At 37.5% G+C, this 22,001-nt stretch overlaps 2 protein-coding genes across 3 annotated transcripts in view; one reads left to right on the forward strand and one right to left on the reverse strand.

Annotated features, from left to right (window-relative positions):
* The window catches only part of LOC139961682 (uncharacterized), a 118,651-nt gene extending 102,419 nt beyond the window's left edge, over positions 1-16,232 (reverse strand). Inside the window, exon 1 of the mRNA XM_071961079.1 lies at positions 15,978-16,232. The gene's annotated coding sequence lies outside the window, so the exon portion shown is untranslated. The remainder of the gene's footprint in view (positions 1-15,977) is intronic.
* Positions 983-20,622, forward strand: LOC139961681 (ATP-dependent RNA helicase DHX58-like). Of its 2 annotated transcripts, XM_071961074.1 has the most exons (15): positions 983-1,202; positions 2,212-2,364; positions 2,741-3,103; positions 4,344-4,499; positions 5,540-5,608; positions 5,949-6,130; positions 6,862-7,098; positions 7,840-7,932; positions 9,071-9,236; positions 9,557-9,655; positions 10,436-10,590; positions 11,420-11,561; positions 11,748-11,972; positions 16,818-16,979; positions 18,130-20,622. In XM_071961074.1, exons 1-15 carry the CDS (start codon positions 1,088-1,090, stop codon positions 18,768-18,770), a joined length of 2,958 nt encoding a protein of 985 aa, XP_071817175.1. In that variant the 5' UTR covers positions 983-1,087; the 3' UTR covers positions 18,771-20,622. The 2 variants fall into 2 exon arrangements, with proteins under 2 accessions (XP_071817175.1, XP_071817176.1); XM_071961075.1 differs by lacking the exon at positions 9,557-9,655.
* Positions 20,623-22,001: the final 1,379 nt, after the last annotated feature.

Consider the following 22,001-nt stretch of genomic DNA (forward strand, 5'->3'; position numbering starts at 1 on the left):
GTCATCATATCCATGTTCTAATGTCAACTATGCTAAGTACAAAATTGGCATATCTGGCATGTGTTCCGGGCCCCGTGCACCAAGTAAAATAGAGATTTGACCCAAACTAAGTCCTGACCCAAATTTCGTACGTACCAGCTAGGTGTTAATGAAGTATGAGTACCATACCGTGGGGGCTTGGGACTGGGGGCTTTGAACATTTGCAACACCCCACGGAGCTAACACAAAGTCATTGGGAGCTGTTTCATATTTTTTTAGTAAAAAACAAAATTGGCATATCTGGCATGTGTTCCGGGCCCCGTGCGCCATTTTTCTGTTTGTATACAGGTAGCATACGTCCATGAAACGCCCCATTGACTTACACACTAAATCACAAAAATAATGGGGTCTCTAAGTCTAGGTAAAAGTTCTTACTAGCTAAACGCTACCCATCACTGGATATAGCTGACAAGTTGGTCACCATAATTTTTTAGAATCATGACCGTACTGTTTGTTCGCTCTCAGAGCATGAAGTTTTCCTCACTTGTAAACAAATCTCTTCACTCCGTAGAAGAAAAAAATCGACCCAGTGTGTGCACAACATGTACTTTCATGCTCTTCAACATGCAAGCCACAACAAACAGATCCTGATTGATAATGTATCAAAAATTTGTTCTCATACTGCTTTTTGGCACTTTTCCTAAAGGAGAACATTCGGGCGGACTGATATATACTCTAATTGGAATACGCCACTACAAATTTACCTTAATGAGCTAGAAATTTGAAGAAAACAAAATTTACAAAAAATTGGTGGTGTGTGGCACGTTCTCATTGTGCCCCCCCCCCCTCCCCACCGTGCCCTCCCCGTCGGCTACGTACCTGCAATATGGGGATTATGGGCACATAAAAACAATATTTCTTTTGAATCCGCGTTCCTTATTTAAATTCTATCTTGGGGAATCCCCGTGATTATTTCGGGACTTTCCACATGAGCAATATTATGTAATACGTATACTGATCGGGTGCGGATGTATTGCTACAGAGGCCTCCCAATGATTACGCAGTCGTTGGTTAAATGCTGTAAGTATCATCGAATTCGGACGAAAGCATGGCTTCCCCCGACAACCTTCACAATGGAATTGATCGACAAATTTGCTTGCGCTTTCTACATATAGAACCACAACTTCTTATGGGCTTCAAGAACGCTGATCTCATAAATAACGGTGAGTGTAACGCTAGGCTGTCTTGCATTGTATTACAGCGATGCTTCCGCCTAAGACAAGTCCCTTATAGTATACAGTAAGGCCGTGGCTATTCTTACGACGAGTCGTAACAATTATTTATAAACTATTCTTACGACAAAGGCAAATTCAAGCGCAGTAAAGTAAATAAAGCAACTGCGCATGTAGTAGGGGTAACCCTAACCCTAAACATAACCCTAAACCTCAATCCTAACCCTAACCCTAACCGGAAATTATTGTTTCTCCTCGTCGTAAAAATAATACTCCTGGTCATGAAAATAGCAACTGCGCATGCGTAGTCGGGAATTATACTTACGACTAGTCGTAACAATAGCCACTTTGATACAGTAACCGTAGGCTTTACTTAATATTAAAATAATGATGCTCTGCGAATTGTTTAATCTTCCACTGCTCCTTCGGTGTTTTTTTAGCTGAATGTGCAGATTAAGTCAGCTGGCTAGGCCCATTACATGGAACGCTGTGAGCCGAAAGTCACGCTTAGGTTCTTCCCATGCTTTCCCTGTGTTTGTTAAATCTTTTATAATGTGGTATAGTTGTAGAGTAGACTAAACCATAGCCTACTGCCAACTATTAGCTTGAGTGCCAAATTGATCAATCTAAATTCCCCTCCCCCACTTTTCAAATTCACAAGTTTTTTTTTCTGTCTGTTACTATTGTTTATGAGTACCTCTACTGTAATACACACCTTTCATTGATTTTGGGAAGCTACCTCTAAAACATCTTATGTGGTACAAGTATGCTCATAACCACATGGGGCTTATAGCTGGTATAGTGCCAAGTAAGGTTGCAAGAAGTATGTCTTACTGTATTATTGTTGGTGTTTTTATGCATTCTGACTTCATAATGTACATTTAAACATCAGAAACATTCATTGTTACACCCATGTTATTTTTCTGTCACAAACTATTCAACTTTCAACATAGCAACCTTGTTTATGCAATGTACCATTCTGCTTTTAACTCCTTTGCAGATGTAGCAGAAGAAGTTAAAAATATACGAGAGAATAAAAATAACACAGATGCAGTTGAATTCCTGCTGGGCAAACTATTCGTGGACAATGAAGCTAACAACAGCTCTGCACAGAAAACATGTAGTAAATTTATCAGTTGCCTCAGGGAAAGTGGTAAGTGTTCTGTTCTGTCATCCTATAGCTGCAGTAATGTTTGACAATTGCATGGGATGTGATCACATGATGGTGCGGCTTTGGAGAAAGTTTCATTGCTTGTTATCATACGCTAAGTGATGCTAATTTATGGTTACTTCTCCAAAATGAAAACGTTAAGTGTTAGCCTCATTGTTACATTTTACCATAGAAATGCTATTAAATGGTAGAATAATGCAGGTGACATATTTGGCAACATATAGCTACATTTTCTTGCTTGAGTTGTCATTTTAGCTTGCTCCACTGACTCGTTATGAAAGCAACCTGGCCATACTCATGTCAAACTAGAATCAATGAACATGAATATTCATGTTGTTGTTTTAAATGTTTTTCTCAGGATATACGAACCATAAAGATCTTGCAGACCATTTTGAAGGCTTGAAGACTTTACCTGCCTTATCTGATCATCATGAGCAGTTCAATCGAATTCTTCAGGACGCTCATAAAGAACTTGTTACATACCTAAGACCCTCAAATTTTGCTGCATTCTTGGAGACAGATATCAGCAAAGCAGATATTGATTCCATTCTTGCACAAGAGAAGCATGAAGGTGCCCCCAGTGCTGCCTTCAAAATGCTGCTTCTGTTACAACGCACATGTTCAAACTGGCAAGCACCTTTTGTCAAAGCATGTGAGGAAAATGGTTTCACGGACTTGGCAGATACATTGAGGCTCGCTTTGCCACCTGAAGGATCGAGTGGTAAGCCTCCTTAGGCATATATTTAAGGGGTGAGGGAGTAGGGAATGCAAATTAAGGCATCCCCCAATTTTCATAGCTCCACATATTCTTGGGGAGGGGGGAGGGATGTTAACAATAACTGCTGCAAATGTCACAAAACAAATTATGCAAAATACAGTACCGTTTTTTAATTTAGGCCCCCTTGAAATACAAATCAGATTGTTCCCCAGGACAAAAGTTTGACTTCGTTTAGTTTGAGGTGCGCCACGTCATAGAAAATCCTGCATATGGGCCTGATCATCATGATGTGCAGTAAATCTCAGAGGAAAAGTAGGCAAATCAAGATTGCATTGAGTGCAGGAACGTTGCGTGAGTCAAAATGTGATTATATGTAGGTTTCAAAATTATGTTTGCTTACTTATGTACTTTAAAAATTCCAAAGTCCAAAAATTGATTATAATAAGCTGACCAAGTTTATATTTTGAGTGAGATATAACAAGACTTACTTTTTTCATGCGTATTTGTTGATGCTATCAATCAATCTTGAAATTTCCTTTGTTGGATCAACCACTAATTTATTTTTTTATTGATAGCTTTAACCAAAAGTGTTTAGAGCAGGGATAGATCCCACACAAAGAATTAAAAGTAGCTATGTGCACTATCTTTTGTGTAGGCTTAATTGTAGGCCTTAATATGCTTCAGAATATACGGGCCACTTCATGTCAACAATTTTATTTGTTCTGGGGGGGGGTTCTTCCCCCCCCCCCAGCATTTCAACATTCCCAGGCCTACCTATAAAATCCTCTGCCCCTGTCAAGGCATAATACTCTTTTGTCTGACTTGTCTTTCTAAGTGATCTCTAAATTGTAGAATTGGACAAGGAGTAGGTTATTTGATCTTTGTAATAAACATTTTTATAGATTTCACCAAATTTTAACATATGCAGTGAAAAGGACGAAAACTAGACGAATAAAACAGATAAAACAGAATAAAAAGCTGTGGCAACAGCCATAGGCCTTGTTAAATATCACCATCACAATAACAATAACCAATATGAGTAGACTGAAGTAAGTCCATCCCTTTATCTGTCGTTGGTGCATAATAGATCTATCACAAAACGTCTTGAACTGGACATGCAGTTGTATCCCATCCAGAATCCATAATACCAAGAACCAATATTCGTAGACTTATATAAGTCTATGCCTTCTTGGGTGTTAATTGTGATGGTCAGATCAAAAACATACCCATTTGATCGTTTCAGGGGAGCAGTCCTTCGATTCTAAAATGGAGACCCCTGACAGCGATGATGTGAGATCTCACACCGTTGAGTTTGAATCAATGGACTATGACTATGGTGACAATGCTGGAGCCTCATCAGATCTCAATTCTTTGAAACCAGAATTTCACAGTTCCAAAAGTAAGTATGGAACATAAAGGGAGTTTATACATTGTAACCCATGTATCGTTTATATGTACTAAATTGGCACAATGATTGCATAGTGATGTCTAATTGGTATACTTCCCAGTAGTGGCATTGGAAGGACCTTATTTCACACTAGCAGATACATTGACAGCAGCTGAGTCCCACAAATGAAAAAAAAACAACCTACCCTAAGGAGATCAGCATCTCATGTGTAGCACAAAGGGTCCATAGATAGATGTGAGTTAAATGAGTTTGGTCATTACTTTAAGAATTGGTGAGCAATGAATCAACCAAGGAAGAAAGATTAATGTGTACTGTAGGTTTGATATCCTTTTTATCGGGTCCTTTTTGTAGGAACTGGTGATGAGTATGTACAGGAAAGGAAAAATGCAAGAAACTGACCAATGATTATTTAACTGAATTTTGGTATAACTACTGTAAGAGTCTACATTTTGCTTCACTGTACACCAAGCAAGAGGAATCAAGTATGCAGTTGTGATGGGAGTGTGCTTGCCCAGGGGTGTGTGTGTGTAAATGCCATAACTCAAAAAACTATATGGTCGTGAAACTTCATATTCGGTTTGTGGGTAGATATCAATAGTCATTTATGGTCAGCGGAGGTCAAAGTCTGAAAACATTGTAAACATGATAACTGAAAAGTGAAGCTTCGATTTACTTCATATTTATCATGTAAATTCACCTTATAGAGACCTAGAATGCTGTTGTTTTCTGGGGAGGCCAAAGGTCTTTCAAGGTCAAATTCTGAACACAGGCTGGTATTCATAATATCTCAATTAGGTAGAGCTTGTTATATACGTCTAATCATAAAAATTCTGTACTAGTTTGTTGACAGTGCTAGTCAGACACTACAGTATCTTCCATATGTGACCAACTTAACTATGTATAAACTTCTTAGGGATGGGGATTTTCAGAAGTAAATCAAGGGGGGCTAAGCCTTATTTTGTAAAGGGACATGTGGCACATTTTGTACCGTTTACGTATTTCTTTTCTTGTTTTCTCTTCTTGTTTTTCAGATGTGTCTGATAAACTATATTTTGAACCAAACATTGATAAAGATGAGTATGAAGAACAAAAGTTTAAAGGTAACTAATTGGACATCTCAATTTTAATAATTTTATCATTACAGAGGGCAAAGCATATCTGCCTTTGAAGACACAAACCTAATGCATTTGATAGAGATAACTGTGACGAACAGCTTTCCCAAACAACTAAGAAGATTGCACTGGTTCCATGGATAAGTACTTCTGAAAAATGTCAGAGGTCAATCTGATTTGACTGCTTATGCAGTGTGGAAACTTTATGCTTAAAGCAATTAAATGTCACATGTAAAGACCAGAACTGTTCCTTAAAGTAGGCTGTTCATCAGTTTATTTTTATTTTGAATCAGACTCCAATATCTCTTGCTCTTTCATCATCAAAAAGGTGTGAAGCAGGGTATGCAGTTAAGACCTTATCAAAAAGAGCTGTCTCAGAATGCGTCCAAAGGTGAAAACACCATCATCCTCGCTCCAACAGGAACTGGGAAGACAAATGTTGCTGTGGATGTCATCAGGACACATATCAGCAATTGTAACAATCCCAAGGTTGCATTCGTGGTAGAAAAGGTGCGTTCATTTTATCAGAAATCATTAGGATTTGTCTCGGCACATGGGAAGATGAAAAATATTATCAGAGCTAAAACTTTAAGTACTCTTTTACAATAAACCAACCCCCAAAGCCTTTATTTGCTAAGTCATGATGAACTATTTCATTGATTATTTTTTTTATGTTTGAACATCATTTCAGAGAACTCAATGTTGCTGAGAAATGATAAACAATTAGCCAAAAATTTGGGGCTAGTGTTTAAAAGTAGAGGAATATCTTAAAAACAAAACTGAAATTGGTGTTAATATTGTCAAGATGATCAATTATGTTATAAAGATTCCATTAGATGAATTATGCTTGATTTCCGAATGAACTTGAAAGAAGTAAATGTGATTCTGATGGATTAATGACATATATGTGCCGTCGACCTATCTGGCATCTACCAATTTAGCTCCACCTTTCTTTTCTGAAATATTGCTTTAAGTAGATGAAGTCATCTTATACTTTTCAAATATTTTGTGCTGTTGTCCCATTATATTTTCATAATGGGACAGATTTAACATTGTAAACATTATCATCATTGAAATTTGATATAGTTTTAGCAGTCCACTGAACCTAACCATTAGGCCGGCATACATTCAATCATGTGTAAATCAGGCATCTCCATGGCAATACTGTGAAAATTGCAGGTACAATGTTTGTATTTCTTTTTGTGTCTTCAACTTCATTGAACACTCATTTTCTGTTTTAGAAAGCTTTGGCGGACCAGCAAGAGATTGCCATCAAGAAGTTCTTAGACGGTGGTCAGGTCGGTCGCAGCAAAATAAATATCGGTAAGGTCACTGGGGATTCCGTACTCACCGACTTGGAGATGCTAATGGATTCACTAGATATTGTAGTGTTAACCGCTGGAGTGCTTAGCAATGATGAAACAATTGCAGTCAGCAAATTCACTTTAATTATAATTGACGAGTGCCACCACTGTCAGGTTAGATATACAGTATCACCCTGTTGGTGCAATTTTCTTTTCATTGTTTTGTTTTTGTTTTGTTATGACAAGTTAAATTTTACGCTTGTATTGATATGACTTTTTCATAACACCATGTTGGTTCTACCCTCTGTTATGCTGTAGGAATTGTAATTACTTTTGTAATTAGTACTGTACGAATTGTAATTAGTAAGTGCCCAATCATGCAGATCCTACAGCCCAGCAATCACTGGAGATCGCTTTCAGTCTAAACCTGTTAAAGTATGTAACTACACTGTAGCTAAGATTCGTAAAAAACACCACTCTTTCAGTGATATGACAAGAACAAAAATTTGACTGTTTCACAAACAATTTAAAACTAACATCAATCCTGGATATATACCAAATACATTAATTATAAACACTTTGTTGGTTGTATGAATGACCCATACTCTGGTACATATTTAGGCGTGGATGTTATCCTCGTTCATCCTAGTTATATTAAAGTACCATAATATGGTACATATTCACGCCGGTAGCAGGATTCATATTTCAGGGGTCTGATGGGGGGGCATCCCCATTTCATCCTGGCAAATTACTGTGTGCATAAGAACACACTCTCCCAGAATGCAGATAAACCCATTCCCTCGTTTTGGCTGACCCTTAGGGTTGTAAGCAACTTGCAATTTGCCTTACCCAAGATGTATGAACAAGTCACTATGGTTACTTCTCTTTTTCGTTTTCTATATATAATGATTGTAGAAATCCCATCCCTATAACAGACTTATGAGAATGTACCGTGAAGAGAGGAACGAGTTGATTTCCCTGGGTCAATCAACTGATAAACTTCCTCAGGTAAGACAGATATGCTCTAATCTAATTAATCTTGTCAACCACCCTCCCCCCTCTCCCTACCATTCCCTCCCCTCTTTTCCTTGTTACCTCTTCCATTGAATATATTTGAGATGGAGGGAGTAAAACCCTGCTTTTTCTCCTACTTTTTCATCTACTCCTTCTCTTTCTCCTCCTACACTACCACTACCACAATATTGAGATATATATGCAGTAAACAGAATAATTAATTTTCATGTTTTGATGTACTATAGCTTGCTAGTGCTTTGTTATGTGGTAACATATTCAAGACAAAGTACAAAAGCTGCCCCACTCCACCCCCCGCCCTTCCTTTTCCATGTCATTCCGTGGATTCCCCTTAGTAAGTTATGAACAAATTCTCATCGTTGAAATAAGCAAATCATAGTTTTCCCATATATCACTATTATATAAAGCATACTTCGAAACTATCACTATTTAATTGTTTCATTTATCATTTGACATTATTAGTTTAATACTACCTGTCATGTACCTGGCAAGAGTCTATTGTAATTATCTTCAACTTTTGCGGAAGTGGTTTGACCACCTCCAAACCCTGAATTAAAAATTTTGTGGTTTTGGTTTGCATTATTTACTGGGGGGGTAACATATGGGAGCACAATGACATAGGCAAGGGCAGACCCTAGGGGCATGAATTGACACATTTGGTACCTCAGAAGGAAGTAGATCCTACTGTATTCCGACCAGGTGGATTGCCCTCAACCTGCTTGACATTGCATTTGGCGTTTGCGAGCAGAACTTACCGTTAGCCCAATCCTCTCCTGACTGTAGAGTGGAATTACCATTTTTGGTGTGAGCTGGGTGAAAGAAGTGGTGTGTGTGGTGTATTGCATGACAAAACTGTGATGCAAGCTTAAGGCTGATGGATTTCAAACCTGGTGGGTTTATATTTACAGGCATAGCATTTGATGTCTCGTCTTACCTTACCATATCACAGGATCAAAGTCAAAAAGGTGGGGGGGGGGTGGGGAATGGCAAAATGACCAAATCCATCAAAACCATGTAGTCAAAAGTTTATATCATATTAAATTACAATGTCAAAGGTCACATGATCACTGGAGACAGATGTCACAATTGGCATAATTTTTTAATTCAAATGTAGGTTGTTGGTCTAACAGCTACACTGGGTGCAGGGAAGAAGAGCAGAAGTGTTGCCAAAGCTGTAGAACATGGCCTAACCATTCTTGCCAACATGAATGCCAAAAACATCAGCATGGTAGAGATAGAAAAGGATTCCCTGGCTGAATATTCAAAAATACCAGAAGAGAGTGAGTAAAAAATCGCAGGTTTCGTAGGAACGACATCTCAACGAGTGTGAAGCATTTTTCTTAAAAGTAGCCAAGGATAGTGAAAGTAGCAAACCTGCTGTATCTGCCACAGTGAATGGAGTTGGAGAGGGGTGTGGGGGAGGGAGTTGGGTTTTTATTCGTTCTGAAGACTGTCGATATGTAGATTTCACGATACAGTACTATCGAGTTCATCCAGATAGAATTGCGAGCACGCACTTTCTGGACAGGAGGACCCCTTAGCAGACACAATCAAGTAAGTATGATCCAATTAGCTTGTTACATGCTTTGTATTTCTACAGTGACTCCAGTGTATGTGGAGAGACGAGAGGAGGACCCCATAGCAGACAAAATCACTGAATTGATGACAGAGATTGAAAGAGAGATGGAATCCCTTCCAGGTATAAACTGATCCATTCCTGCTATGTAATCTAAAGCGGGCAATGCTTCAGGCTGGTATGTTTATCTGAAGAATGCATTGATTCTCTGATTCCTGGTATGCTTATCTGAAGAATGCATTGATCCTCTGTTTCTTGGTATGTTTATCTGAAGAATCCATTGATCCTCTGATTCTTGGTATGTAAATCTAAGTATGCCTATCAGAAGAACGGCATTGATTCTCTGGTTTGCTTATCTGAAGAATTCATTGATCCTCTGAGTCCTGTTAATCTAAGTATACTTAACTGAAGAATGCATTGATCCTCTGATTCTTGATATGTAAATCTAAGTATACTTATCTGAAGAATGCATCGATTCTCTGATTCCTTGTATGTGTATCTGAAGGATGCATTGATCTCATGCTAGTATGGTTATATGAAATATATATTGATGCGTTAATTCCTAATATTTGTGTGTAAGAACATATTGATGCATTTCTGTTGGTGTTTATTAATCCTTTATTGATATGAATATGCATTTTTCCATTGCAAATATTTATGTAAATATGAAACAAAATATCTCAAGAACGGCACTCATAATGCATTTGTAGATGCCACTTATTGGGAACATGAAGCTTGTTGTTTGTAGCTGAGATCAGAAGTCACTTGAGGTCAACAGATATCAAATGGTGATATATTCTTAACACAGTGTTTGATGAAGGACATCTTCAGGGTTAAGATTAATTACATGATGCACCCTCAAAGCAGCTGTGCATTTCTCATTGCAATATTTTCCTTTGTCAGGTTATCGTCACATTCCTAAGGCTAGTACGGTCAAACCTAAAGACAGACAAGAATATGAACAATGGGTGATGACTGCAATTGGAAGGCACTGTCCAGAAATGGTGTATTCCGGGGAAGAAAGGAGACCTTTGATAGTGTGTCTGGAGTATTTGAAGGTGAGTAGTTCCTTACATGAGTCAGTAAAACAACAGTTGACAAAGAATGAATTGTTGCTCCAATGAGGTTCTACATTTAAATGTTGACAACTAACAACATAGATCGTTGAGTACACTGTTCCAAATATAAAAATGCCTAAACATTCAAGTACTATTACTTCAGCAGTGAGGATGTTGAACATTGTACAGTAGAATGAGTTAGTTTTTCAGGTTGGCTGTAATGATGTGTATCCCTTTGAAATTAAGTTACAAGAATAAGAATATATTAAATAAGAATGATAATTCTTTGTTATATGTTATGTCAGTAAATAAACTGTACTGTAAGGTCATTAGTAAACTGCTGTGCTGGGATACTGGTACCTGGTACTCTTATTCTGAGGAGCATTTCTCGAACTGTTGTACTCGGTACTTTGAGGTTCTACTAGTAGAGAGTACTTAGTACTCGGATAATAGTATTTGCACTGTATTACTCGGTAAATTGAGTTCCAAAATATATAGTACTTGCACTGTGGTACTTGGTACTTTGAGCCTCTACTACTCGGAAGTACTTAGTACTCGGATAATAGTACTTGCACTGTTGTACTCTGTACTTTAGTCCTCTACTAGTCAGGTACTTAGTACTCGGATTAAAGTACTTGCACTGTTGTACTCGGTACTTTGAGCTTCTACTAGTCGGAAGTACTTACTTAAAAGTACTTGCACTGTAGTACTTGGTACTTTGAGCCTCTACTATTCGGAAGTACTTAGTACTCGATAAATTACTCAACTACATGATCTCCGTTTGCAGGTCATGGCAAGCTTAATGGCAGAATTTTTTGTCATCATACAGATTTACCAGAAGGCATTGTGCATTAATCGAGATGCCCGAAGTAAGGATGCCTGTAAGTTCCTCAGAGAGCAGTTTGAAAAGAAGTCTAAAGAAAGAGAGAGTTTTATTGATCAAAACCGGAAATTTGAAAAAAGCTTTTATGGTTAGTAAATTTGATAGTTTGTAAAAGTAAGTCTTTTCGTAGTCTCTACTAAGGTGATACAAGAAAAGAAAAAGTATGAGTTTCAGCTGAAAGTTCAAGAATTTCGGATGCATACAATTTTCCTTACCCCTCACAGAAAGAATTAATACTGTAATGTGTACTTACCATTTTGTGTAATTTTTTCAGATAATATTAAGGTAATGGAGAAACAAGCAAAACTGCCAGAGTACGGAAATCCACTGCTGGTGGAACTGGAGCTACTGATCTATAACGAGTTTAAAAACAACCCCGACTCTAGGGCGCTCCTTTTCACAGATACGATAGAGAGCACACATTTTCTGAAGCAGTGGATCGATGAGTCTCCAAAGTTGAGGCAAATTTTGAAATCTTGTCCAATGACGAGGGAAACCTGTGAGTCAATAAGTCATCTTTGATACTTTTAAAGGTATTCTCTCAGCTAATCTGGTCTCAACGTATTCCCCGATTTTAAAATAAAAGCAATGTCGCCCTCTGTTCTAGCGACAACAGATTCATTCCTTTAATGTGGCATTCTCATCCTTAGAGCTATAAACAGGATATGGATCTGGGCACTGTTACCGCAAAAATCTCAGGTGTCCGAAATTCTAACCTGTATCTCAGTTCTGCGTACCCTATAGGCCTACTGTGTAATCGTAGTGTGCGTTATGTGTGAGCAACTTTTCGCTGGTTCACAATGGTGCTAGTTGTACACAATTTTTCTATTGGCTATGAAACAATGCATTCATCAGAGTAAAACAAATCCTCCATGCGACGGGGGCATCGCATCGCTACTTTGTGATAATTGCTCTAATCCATTACGTTGAAAGTAACTTTTTGATAGATAAATAGTAATAAACTAAAGGTACACACTTTTTTAGTTTTGTTGCTGGCAATCCACATCCAATCCAATCCAAATGACCAAGGGTGTAGGAAGCTGGGGTGCTGGAGAGGGGCGACAGCCCCCTACCTCAAAACATGGGGAGAAGTATTCCTCCCCCCCCTCCCCCCGTCGTTGAGGGTAAAAACCCCTTTCATTTTTGAACTATTTTCTGAAATTCAGAACGTAGTCTTTCACCATGTTCAGACTGTTTAGTACTGCGATTATTGGTAATCACTATCTCCTCCGGCAATTCACTAGCGTTTGAGCATACCGTCAAAATAAGTCAATTTTTTGGCAAACACAGAACAGTAATTACACTACCAGTTACAGAACGTTGCTATTGGCAGCATAAATTCATCACCTCTACTTTATGATTTACAGTCTGTATAGAGTCAACTCTGCAAGGATTCAAGAATGGTTCATTTACTTATCTAGTGCAAACCTAAACTAGTGATGTGCAACAATTTCTATTACTTATCTACTAATACCTTTCATACACTAAATGTCATAACGTTTGATGTTACATCAAAGCGCACATTTGGTGCGTCATTACAACTACAATATGTGCGTCAGTGTGCGTCAATGTGCCATGCAGGGTCCATCATGGTCAGCAAACGATCGGGCAAAATGTTAATTTGGTGTATGTCAAAGACATTCAATGTTGTGTCAATTTCACTACGATGCAGGCGTGCATCAATGTTCAAAATTAAGTCAAAATTAACCTTTTCCAGGGGTCTGAGGGTGCGTCATACAATTGCTAGAACTGTGCATTACTTGCATCTCCAATCCTAATAGTCCTTTCATAATCAAAATAGATTAAAACATACTAATGAGAAACAATAATTCACGCCTATTTTGAGTTAAACAGATAAGTCCATTAGAACGATCAATAATGTGTAAGTTCAACCAACACTGAGATTTGATTAATCCACTAGACAATGTTTCTACTGCATTGTGCAATATGTGACTTAAATAGTACACACTATAACCATGGTAACCACATAAATTATTGGAACAATAGAGAAGAATATGATAGACCCAGCACTCTTCATAGTAGATTATTATTAGATTGAGTAGATTATAAGACTAATTGCAGAATTCTGTACCATGTAACTAAATATCATGGTGTATCCTTTCAATTAAATGTGATAAATTTTGTCGAACATAAAATGGTGGCATTCACAATTATTGGTGACATTGATTTGTTTATGTTGTCCTTGATTTTTTTATTAAACAACGATGATAGCAAACTATTATGCTATGAATGCATCAATATGTGAACAGTATCCTTCACTAATTGCCTGTAGAGCTAGTGTAGCTTCTTTCTGAGAAGGCTTTTGAGTTTTGACTTCCATTTGGAAAACTAACTTATATCACTTTACGACTATGTAGTAACCAGGAAATGATGTAGCCGCTACCATTTTTTATGTGACTACCAAGTTGGGGGTATTAGGCAATACTCTATTTTGAGATAGAGTTTAAATTTATGCATACATTTTTTCTTTGCAAGTGAAGAATCACCCACAGCTAAAGTGGCTATGCGGATTGACAAGCAAGTGAAGCAAAGTAAAAACCCTAGCCTATGCATATTAGACTTAAAAAAGTAAAAAGAACCCAATGCCTTAGTAACTTAATTCATCTTGGAGTTGCTCAGCAGATTCAAGGTTTTTCTCACTATTTAAGAACCCATGCTCAGACAACAAAAAAAGACAAAAATGAAATGGCTACAGTACACAAATTAGTAGTCTATAACTGAGAATGACCATGCAGGCAGATATGCAATACATGTTCAAGTTGTCAGACTAATTTATTTGTTGCAAGGAACTCTATAATTGTGCTGGTAAACTAAAGTAGGAAATGAAAACAGTTACTTTATTGAGTATAGGCCCCTGTCCCTCTTGGGTTTCAGTTGTTTGCCGCATACGTTACTTTCCGCTGATTACTTTCCGCTGAAAAAAATCTTCTGCGGAAAACACCTTTTTTTTCACTTACCTGTACACTATATTTTTCCGCAATTTTAGGATACCAAATTCAGGCAGGATGATTAAAATAACATGAGAAAGTATCAAAGAACGTCGATCAAGGATGGTTAGACTGAGTTCATGTCAGAAAAGTTAGGCTGCTTATAATTTAGAGGAGGCTTGGGGTGTTTGTAATTAGGGATTATTAAAGAAGTATGAGGCGGTCGGCGGATAAAAGGGCAAAGGGACGCCCGCGTTATGAAGGATTGAGTATCTAATAAAGTATTAAAACTGCGGTTGTAAAAGTTGTAAAAGGCGGTATCTTTGATTTTCGCTGGAAATGGCTGTATAAGTAAGGCATGTCGAAAACTACAACCCAAAAGGGTGGCGCTGTTTAACTAAAATTAAACTTGTGCTTACAGCCTAAGCTAGTGCTTACAGCCTAAGCTACAACCTTAGCTATCCTAAATCTAGTCTCGAAGCTACATTTTATCCTGTTACAGTCAAATCCTATCTTCTCCATCTTCCTAAATCCTTCCATGTGCCTAATCATTTCAGTAAGTCATTCTGTTCCTCCCCAAAAAAAACGGTACTTTCCGCTGAAAAAACGTTGTTTTCCGCTGACAAATTTGTTTGCGGAAAACACCGTTTTGTTTCAGCGGAAAGTAACGTGTGCGGAAAATAACGGTACCCTCCCTCTCGTACCTTACTGCATACTAGACTTACAATTACAAAATAAATATGCCCAAACGCTTGATCAAAATATGCTCTTGACAGGAATAACCACCAAATTGAGGTAGGCCCTGCATGGTGCATCATTGTATAAATCTTGAGCTAGGCTACAGCAGTTCTTCTTTTGCTATTGCTCCGCTCATGAGAAGTTGCATTTGTTTCAAGTTTTTTTTTCTTTTCTTTTTTCTTGTGGGGAAATCTCCCTACCAATCCATGTCCATATCACACCGATGTAGGCTATGGCCTATGCATATTTGCAAAGCTACCGAATCATAAACCAAACACATATGATACCGCAGACTTCCATACTGATAATGCTTACTAGGCGGCCTAGGCTAGGCTACAGTAAGTACAGCAGCCTGCACTGCAGTAGCATGGACACTGCGAAGTTCGGACACCGAAGCCTTAAAACAGCCCAAAACTATATCTCATGAGTCATGGTATAAATCACCTGAAAATATACTTCATATGGTTGGGTCATTTTGGATAGAAAATAACTGTAGCTTCGTAGATTTTCGTGTAATTGGCTCTTGTTGTAGGTTGTCATAGTGAAATCGTGTATTTCTTAGGGGTGTCCGAACTTCGCAGTGTTCCAAACTTCGCAATACTGACTATACTATTACTACTAGCCTATGCCTCTCGGTGTATTAGTTGCCTATGTATTAGTTTGTCGGCCTTGCTACTCCTAAGTTGGCCTAGCATCGATCAATTGAACAATATAAAAAGGAAGCCCACAGCAGACCAAACACTTCGACCGGTAAACAGTATACTGTAGCCTAAGTAGTAAATAAGTAACGTTAGTCGTTAGCATAATTTGCTGCCTACCTTCTCGTATGATCTGCCAGTAGATGCTCCGGCAGCACCGTGAAGGTAGAATTGGTCATTTTGTCGATCCCCGATCTCTGTTCCAATAGATCGTTTTTGGAGACCCAGTCCACGTACGTAGCACCAGCTTAGGTACACTTTTCATGCCTGCAATTCTCTATCCCTTTTTCGCTCACTGATTGTGGCATCGGGACCCACAATAAAGCAACCTGTGCCTTCAACCTAAACGCGCGGCGACCGCAATATACACGTTACGTGTGTTATGCTAACACTGCATGAAACATTACATTACGTACATTTATATACAGGATATACACTGTACTGTGGCAGTATATTACATATACCGTATCACGTGACCAAGTCAGAAAGTGGAGTAACGGTGTACCAGCGAAACCTATGAAATTGGCCCGTCCTCTAAAAAATTTTAGCAGAGAAAATACCTTTAACTTGTCACAGAAAACCTATCATTACATCCAGAGATTTAGACAGACGGTCATTTTAACTACAGAACTATCAACCCCCTCCCTGACCCATTACTCCCCTAACGTCTATGAAACATAGAACAAATTTAGAATAAGAAATATTGAATCTGCTTCGGAAGTTAGTTTTCCAAATTTCATCAACAAACACATATTGAGACTTTAAGAGATGACATGGTTTATATATATAAATATATATATACGACCTACCCCTAAAAGCTTCTCTACAAAGTTGTCTAGCTTATAGACGAACTCAAAACCATAAAAGAGGCAGGATAAATGTTTTGTGTTTATTTAATCTGTTGGATAAATCATTCAACTAGTCAATAGAACTTATTTTCATTCTGTGTTGTCCTTATAGCCGAAGCTCAACGCAGATCATCGCTACAGAAGTTTGAAGAGCGTGATTACAACATGATGGTTGTTACTAGCGTCATGGAAGAAGGAATAGACATCGGCCCTTGTAATTTAGTGTATCGGCTAAACTACGTGCCAAGTGACTGTGGTCGTATTCAGCAGAAAGGTACCGAACCATAGACGCGATAAATATCATATATTTTTCCGAATGTCTACAGAATATCGTATTATTAACTTCAAGAGTTAATTGTTTCTACAGTCTAATCGAATGAATACCATTTATAAAATACAAAATGATCTTACCTTAAAGGATTGGTTCAGGTGTTTGACATGTCTATTTTGTATGAAAGAGCACAAAAAGACAAAAAAGAACAGTGAAGAAACTACCATGATAGCATGCTCTGTTAAGGAGATATGACACTTTGAAGATATCAAAATTTCTTTGAAAACGACTGGTGTAGAAAGACTTACTGTGAGGGTGTGATGTCACATCCTCACTTCCTTAACATTTGTGAATATATGTCTTTAAAAATTATTAACATATTTTAACACATTTGAAGATAATATAATCAAAATTCTTCAGATGTTTAATCTCAAATACTTCCTTTGACAAATATGAGATCTCCTGACATATCTTTTGGTTGAAGGTCATGAAATCTCACAAAATATTTAGAGAAAAAAAACAAAGACTTTCCGGAATGTGAGGATTTGACATCATATCTAGTCAGATTTAAGCAGTTTCTACACAATCTGATAAAACTTTACACTTGAATATCGCTTAAACCGAATAAGATATTTGAACAGTTTTTTTTCATCATTGTGTTTCTTTTATTGTCCTTTTTAATAAAACATAAACATGTATGACAACTGAACTAATAGATTCTGATCATACAAAGTTGATCTTTTTTCAACATAAAAACTGCTTTAACTTTTCAATCATATCTGTGATAATTTCATGACTTTTTTGGTCGGTGATGTGTTCTTGTGTATTTCTGACTTTAGACTTGACTGTAACTCCTTTTAGTTTATTTGTTTGGCTAGTCAAATTTGCTGAAAAGTCCCCAAAAATTATAGTGACTCAAAATTTCCTCTTTGATTTAGGGTGATATGAAAAGGCTGTCTCGGCAGCAAAAGTTTCAGTAGTGACCATTATTTTGTGATTGTAGCATATTTTGGGCCAAAAAGTGATAACCTTGTGTTAATGTAACACCGAGTAGAGAGTATTAAGGATTCCCATGTCATGACAGTTAGGCCTAGATATCGATATATATCAATAAATATATATATGTATAATATATGTTTTCTGTACTTAATAGGACGGATTCGAGCCGAGAATGGCAAGAGTTTCTTTGTCTGCTATGGAAATCTGAAAGCTAACGAGCAAATGGCCAAGCTGATGGAGAAAGTAATGGCAGATGCAGTGAAGGCCATCAGAGCAATGACACCACATATGCTCGCGCAACATCTCGAAAGGTGCCGGAAGTTGGACAAAAGGATGACAGAAGAGGGGACGAGGAAACGACGTCTGCAAAGACAATCAAGGGATTTTAAAGAGTACCTTCTATGCTGCAAGAAGTGTGGTGAAGAAGCGTGTTCTTCATTCGATATTAAACGATACAGTAAATCGCATCACTACGTCAGCTTACAAAGCTTCTGCGACGAGAAGATTGACATCAAACCCCACCACAAGCCAGGACCGATGGATGACTTGTATAAACTTGGGAAAATATATTGCAGCAACTGCGCTAAGGATTGGGGAGTTCTAGCAAAGTTTCAAGAGTTGATCATCCCCGTAATCAAAATAGATAGTTTTGTAGTTTACGAAATCAACACAGATGCTTCGCGAGGAAAAGTTAAAATAGCTAAGAAGTGGGCCAATGCACCATTTACAGTTGAGGATGTTGACGTTATTGAGGATGAATTGTCCTATGATGTTGACTTTGAAAGCTGGAACTAAGGTAACATATTAAATATTTTGAAACTTTCTTTTGTGAATTATTACATTCACATTTTGGGAATTTATAAATTTTAAGGAAATTTTAAAAAAGATTGACAAATAAAGAAATTTAGACTGTTATAACAGATGTACAACAAATTGTATGTCAATTATGGCAACTACAAAAGCTTGGGCAATTTGTGCAATATCTCTTGTATTGAATAAATTGATAGCTATGTACCAAAGTTTGCTGGTGGAAAAGTATCTTTAAAATGTGATTCCATGAGCTTGTTTTGATATGTCTGAAAGGAGCTTAAAAGCAAGGATTATAAAACATAGTCTATTTGCTCTTGAAATTAAAATCCGGTTTCCTCAAAATGCATGATATGACGAAGAAACCAGGGATGGATCAAGGAAGATGTCCTGGGCCAAATTCAACAATTGATTCATAGTGGAAAACTTTAGCATGTTTCTTGTGTGGCCATTACTTAATGTTTTACCGAATGTTTTCTATTTCATAGTATTTCAGTACTGTTATTATACAACAGTACTTGTCTCCAGTGGATCCACTAATGTGAAATATATAATGCCTGGCAACTATCTCGCTTATGTAGATCCACCAACGTGAACTATAATGCCTGGCAACTATTCTTATTTCTCTTATCTAGATCCACCAATGTGAACTATAATGCCTGTCAACTATTCTTATCTCTCTTATCTAGATCCGCCAATGTGAACTATAATGCCTGGCAACTATCTCTCTTATCTAGATCCACCAATGTGAACTATAATGCCTGGCAACTATTCTTATCTCGCTTATCTAGATCCACCAATGTGAACTATAATGCCTGTCAACTATTCTTATTTCTCTTATCTAGATCCACCAATGTGAACTATAATGCCTGGCAACTATTCTTATCTCGCTTATCTAGATCCACCAACGTGAACTATAATACCTGTCAACTATTCTTATCTATGAGATTTTTCCAGACATATATAACAGATTTGACAGTCAGTTTCAGAAGAAACGCTTGTAAACAGTCTTAATATCAAATATTCTTTTGGAGGGCTCATTTTCAATTTTCCTGTTTTCAGTCTACATTTTAATTTTTTATTTTCTTAAAAATGTATAAGACTTAATTGTCACATGAAGTCAGTGATTACAAAGAATAATATGAGTGATTATGCAACATTCTGATGAATGAGCCAGTTAGCATTACCTTAATAACATCTGTATATTACTGTACTATTAAATTCATGTACTGTTGCCATGGCAATCATGCATGCTCTCAAATTACTAACAAGATATCCAATGATTTTGTATGTACTGTTGCCATGGCAATAATGCATGCACTCAAATTACTAACAAGAAATCCAATAATTTTTTATACGGTTTATTTGGTTCCGGCCGGGTACGTCTAAAGTTTAAAAATAAAAGTTCTCTCATTATTTAACAGGACAGATATATTAATAACTTCAATATTTACTCTATTTTCAACTAATTAATGTAATATACATGCATTTAATATCATAGAATGTCATAAATGGACAGTTCCTCTGTTCTCACGAATGTCATGACAAATTCATCAAGCTTTGTGGTATTTGTTGGCTGGCAATGTCTTTGTCGGTTATTGTTTTAGATTTGTTTTAGAGTTCTGTCTGCCATTTTATGTTTTGTACAGAAATCTTTCAATCTCTGATTTTTGTTTAAATTTGCAATCAGGGAACCAGCTGAGACGATATATACTACTATAATTAAAATTTGTGTGAAAAGATAAATAAATGCCAAACTTGTATGTCTGTCTGTGCCAAAATGCCATGTTATTGGTGGAGCTGTTGTAGAATAATAAATAAATAAATAAAAGCTATTGATTGTTCTGCTTACCTGGTGTTGAGTAAAACTTTTAAAGATATGCAAATTTTCAGTGTGTATAGCAGACGGTAGGTCTGTGTCCTGCATTCGTAAGGAATAAAGGGTTCAAAATCTGCCAATATCTGACAGGCAAAATATTCTGTGAATTTGGGTGTTTTTTTTTTTTTTTGTTACCGTGACGCCATTTAAACAGGAACAGTACATTATTGTCAGAAGAGAGGTAAGACAATAACATAGGCGATACATTACAGGTGTAGGTACTAGGTTTGGTGCACTGGTTAGAGTTTCTACCCCACAACCATTAATGTTCCCAGTTCAAAACTTCACCCACCAACGATTGTTGTCCCTTAAGGCTATTCCGAATTGGGAGGGTGTACACTAGTAATATTGGCCGACTACAAGGTTTCCAATGTCTGTACAATCCAGTGCAGGAAAGCCCTTACAGTAGGTAAATGTTGGGCAAGACGCAACTTTGGGTGGAACACGGCGTTAGTCTCATCCGATGTAAATTTCGTCTTGTTAAAAGTTACATCTGGCGTCAATTTTGGGAGTCTTCTCTGTACAATAGCTCAGAGACTTTCCTAAATATTTAACTACAGTTTGAGCTCTTTACGTTGCCGAATAGTGATATAGCGCCACTACTACTTTATATATATATATATATATATATATATATATATATATATATATATAATATAGGACAGAGCCAAACATGGCTCTGGTTTAAACAACTTCGTATTTGTTATGCAAATGTTCGGTTTACCTGAAGGCTATGTCAGTGATTCCTCAACTTTTTGAAACCGCTAACCATAATACCCCCCCCCCCCCTCACTGACCCATTAAATTACTCTCCTAACGTCTTATCTATGTAACATAACCATAAAACATGATTGGTAAACGGTTCAATTTATTTTCTCATGATAGCTCTTAGGTATAACCATACACTACAACACTTTACAATATATACATACGTTTGTTCTACCAGCAGCAGTGCCATACTCTCCCCTACCTCACCCCACCAATCGGCACATCCTACATGGTTATTTGGTTTAGTGTTGTTAGTGTGTCTGTGTATAGGCGTTCATAAAGGCGTTAGCTGGTATCGAGTTTTTGGCGCATTTGGTGTGGTAGCTAGTTGGATCCCCAGAAGCATACATGCAAGTGAAGATGACAGATGGTAGCGGTGTGCTGGTGTAGGAGGGGGGGGGGGGTGGGGGAATAAGTTATGTCTCAATAATAAAAATGCTCCATTGTGCGTTATTATATGTTCCAACCCGGGGGGGGGTGGGGTGGGGGATTAAGTTATGTCTGAATAATCAAAATACTCCATTATGCGTTATTATATGTTCAAACCTGGGGGGGGGGGGTGGGGGATTAAG

This window comes from Apostichopus japonicus, chromosome 20 (genome assembly GCF_037975245.1).
Source record: "Apostichopus japonicus isolate 1M-3 chromosome 20, ASM3797524v1, whole genome shotgun sequence".
Classification (NCBI taxonomy): Eukaryota; Metazoa; Echinodermata; class Holothuroidea; order Aspidochirotida; family Stichopodidae; genus Apostichopus; species Apostichopus japonicus.

What these genes read in the sequence shown, in the direction of transcription:
- LOC139961681 (XM_071961074.1), top strand. Translation starts at nt 1,088, where the DNA reads ATGGCTTCCCCCGACAACCTTCACAATGGAATTGATCGACAAATTTGC. An exon ending in TGAAGAACAAAAGTTTAAAG is followed by an intron (nt 5,609 to 5,948) that starts GTAACTAATTGG and finishes ATCATCAAAAAG; the next exon opens with GTGTGAAGCAGGGTATGCAG. An exon ending in ATTTGAAAAAAGCTTTTATG is followed by an intron (nt 11,562 to 11,747) that starts GTTAGTAAATTT and finishes TAATTTTTTCAG; the next exon opens with ATAATATTAAGGTAATGGAG.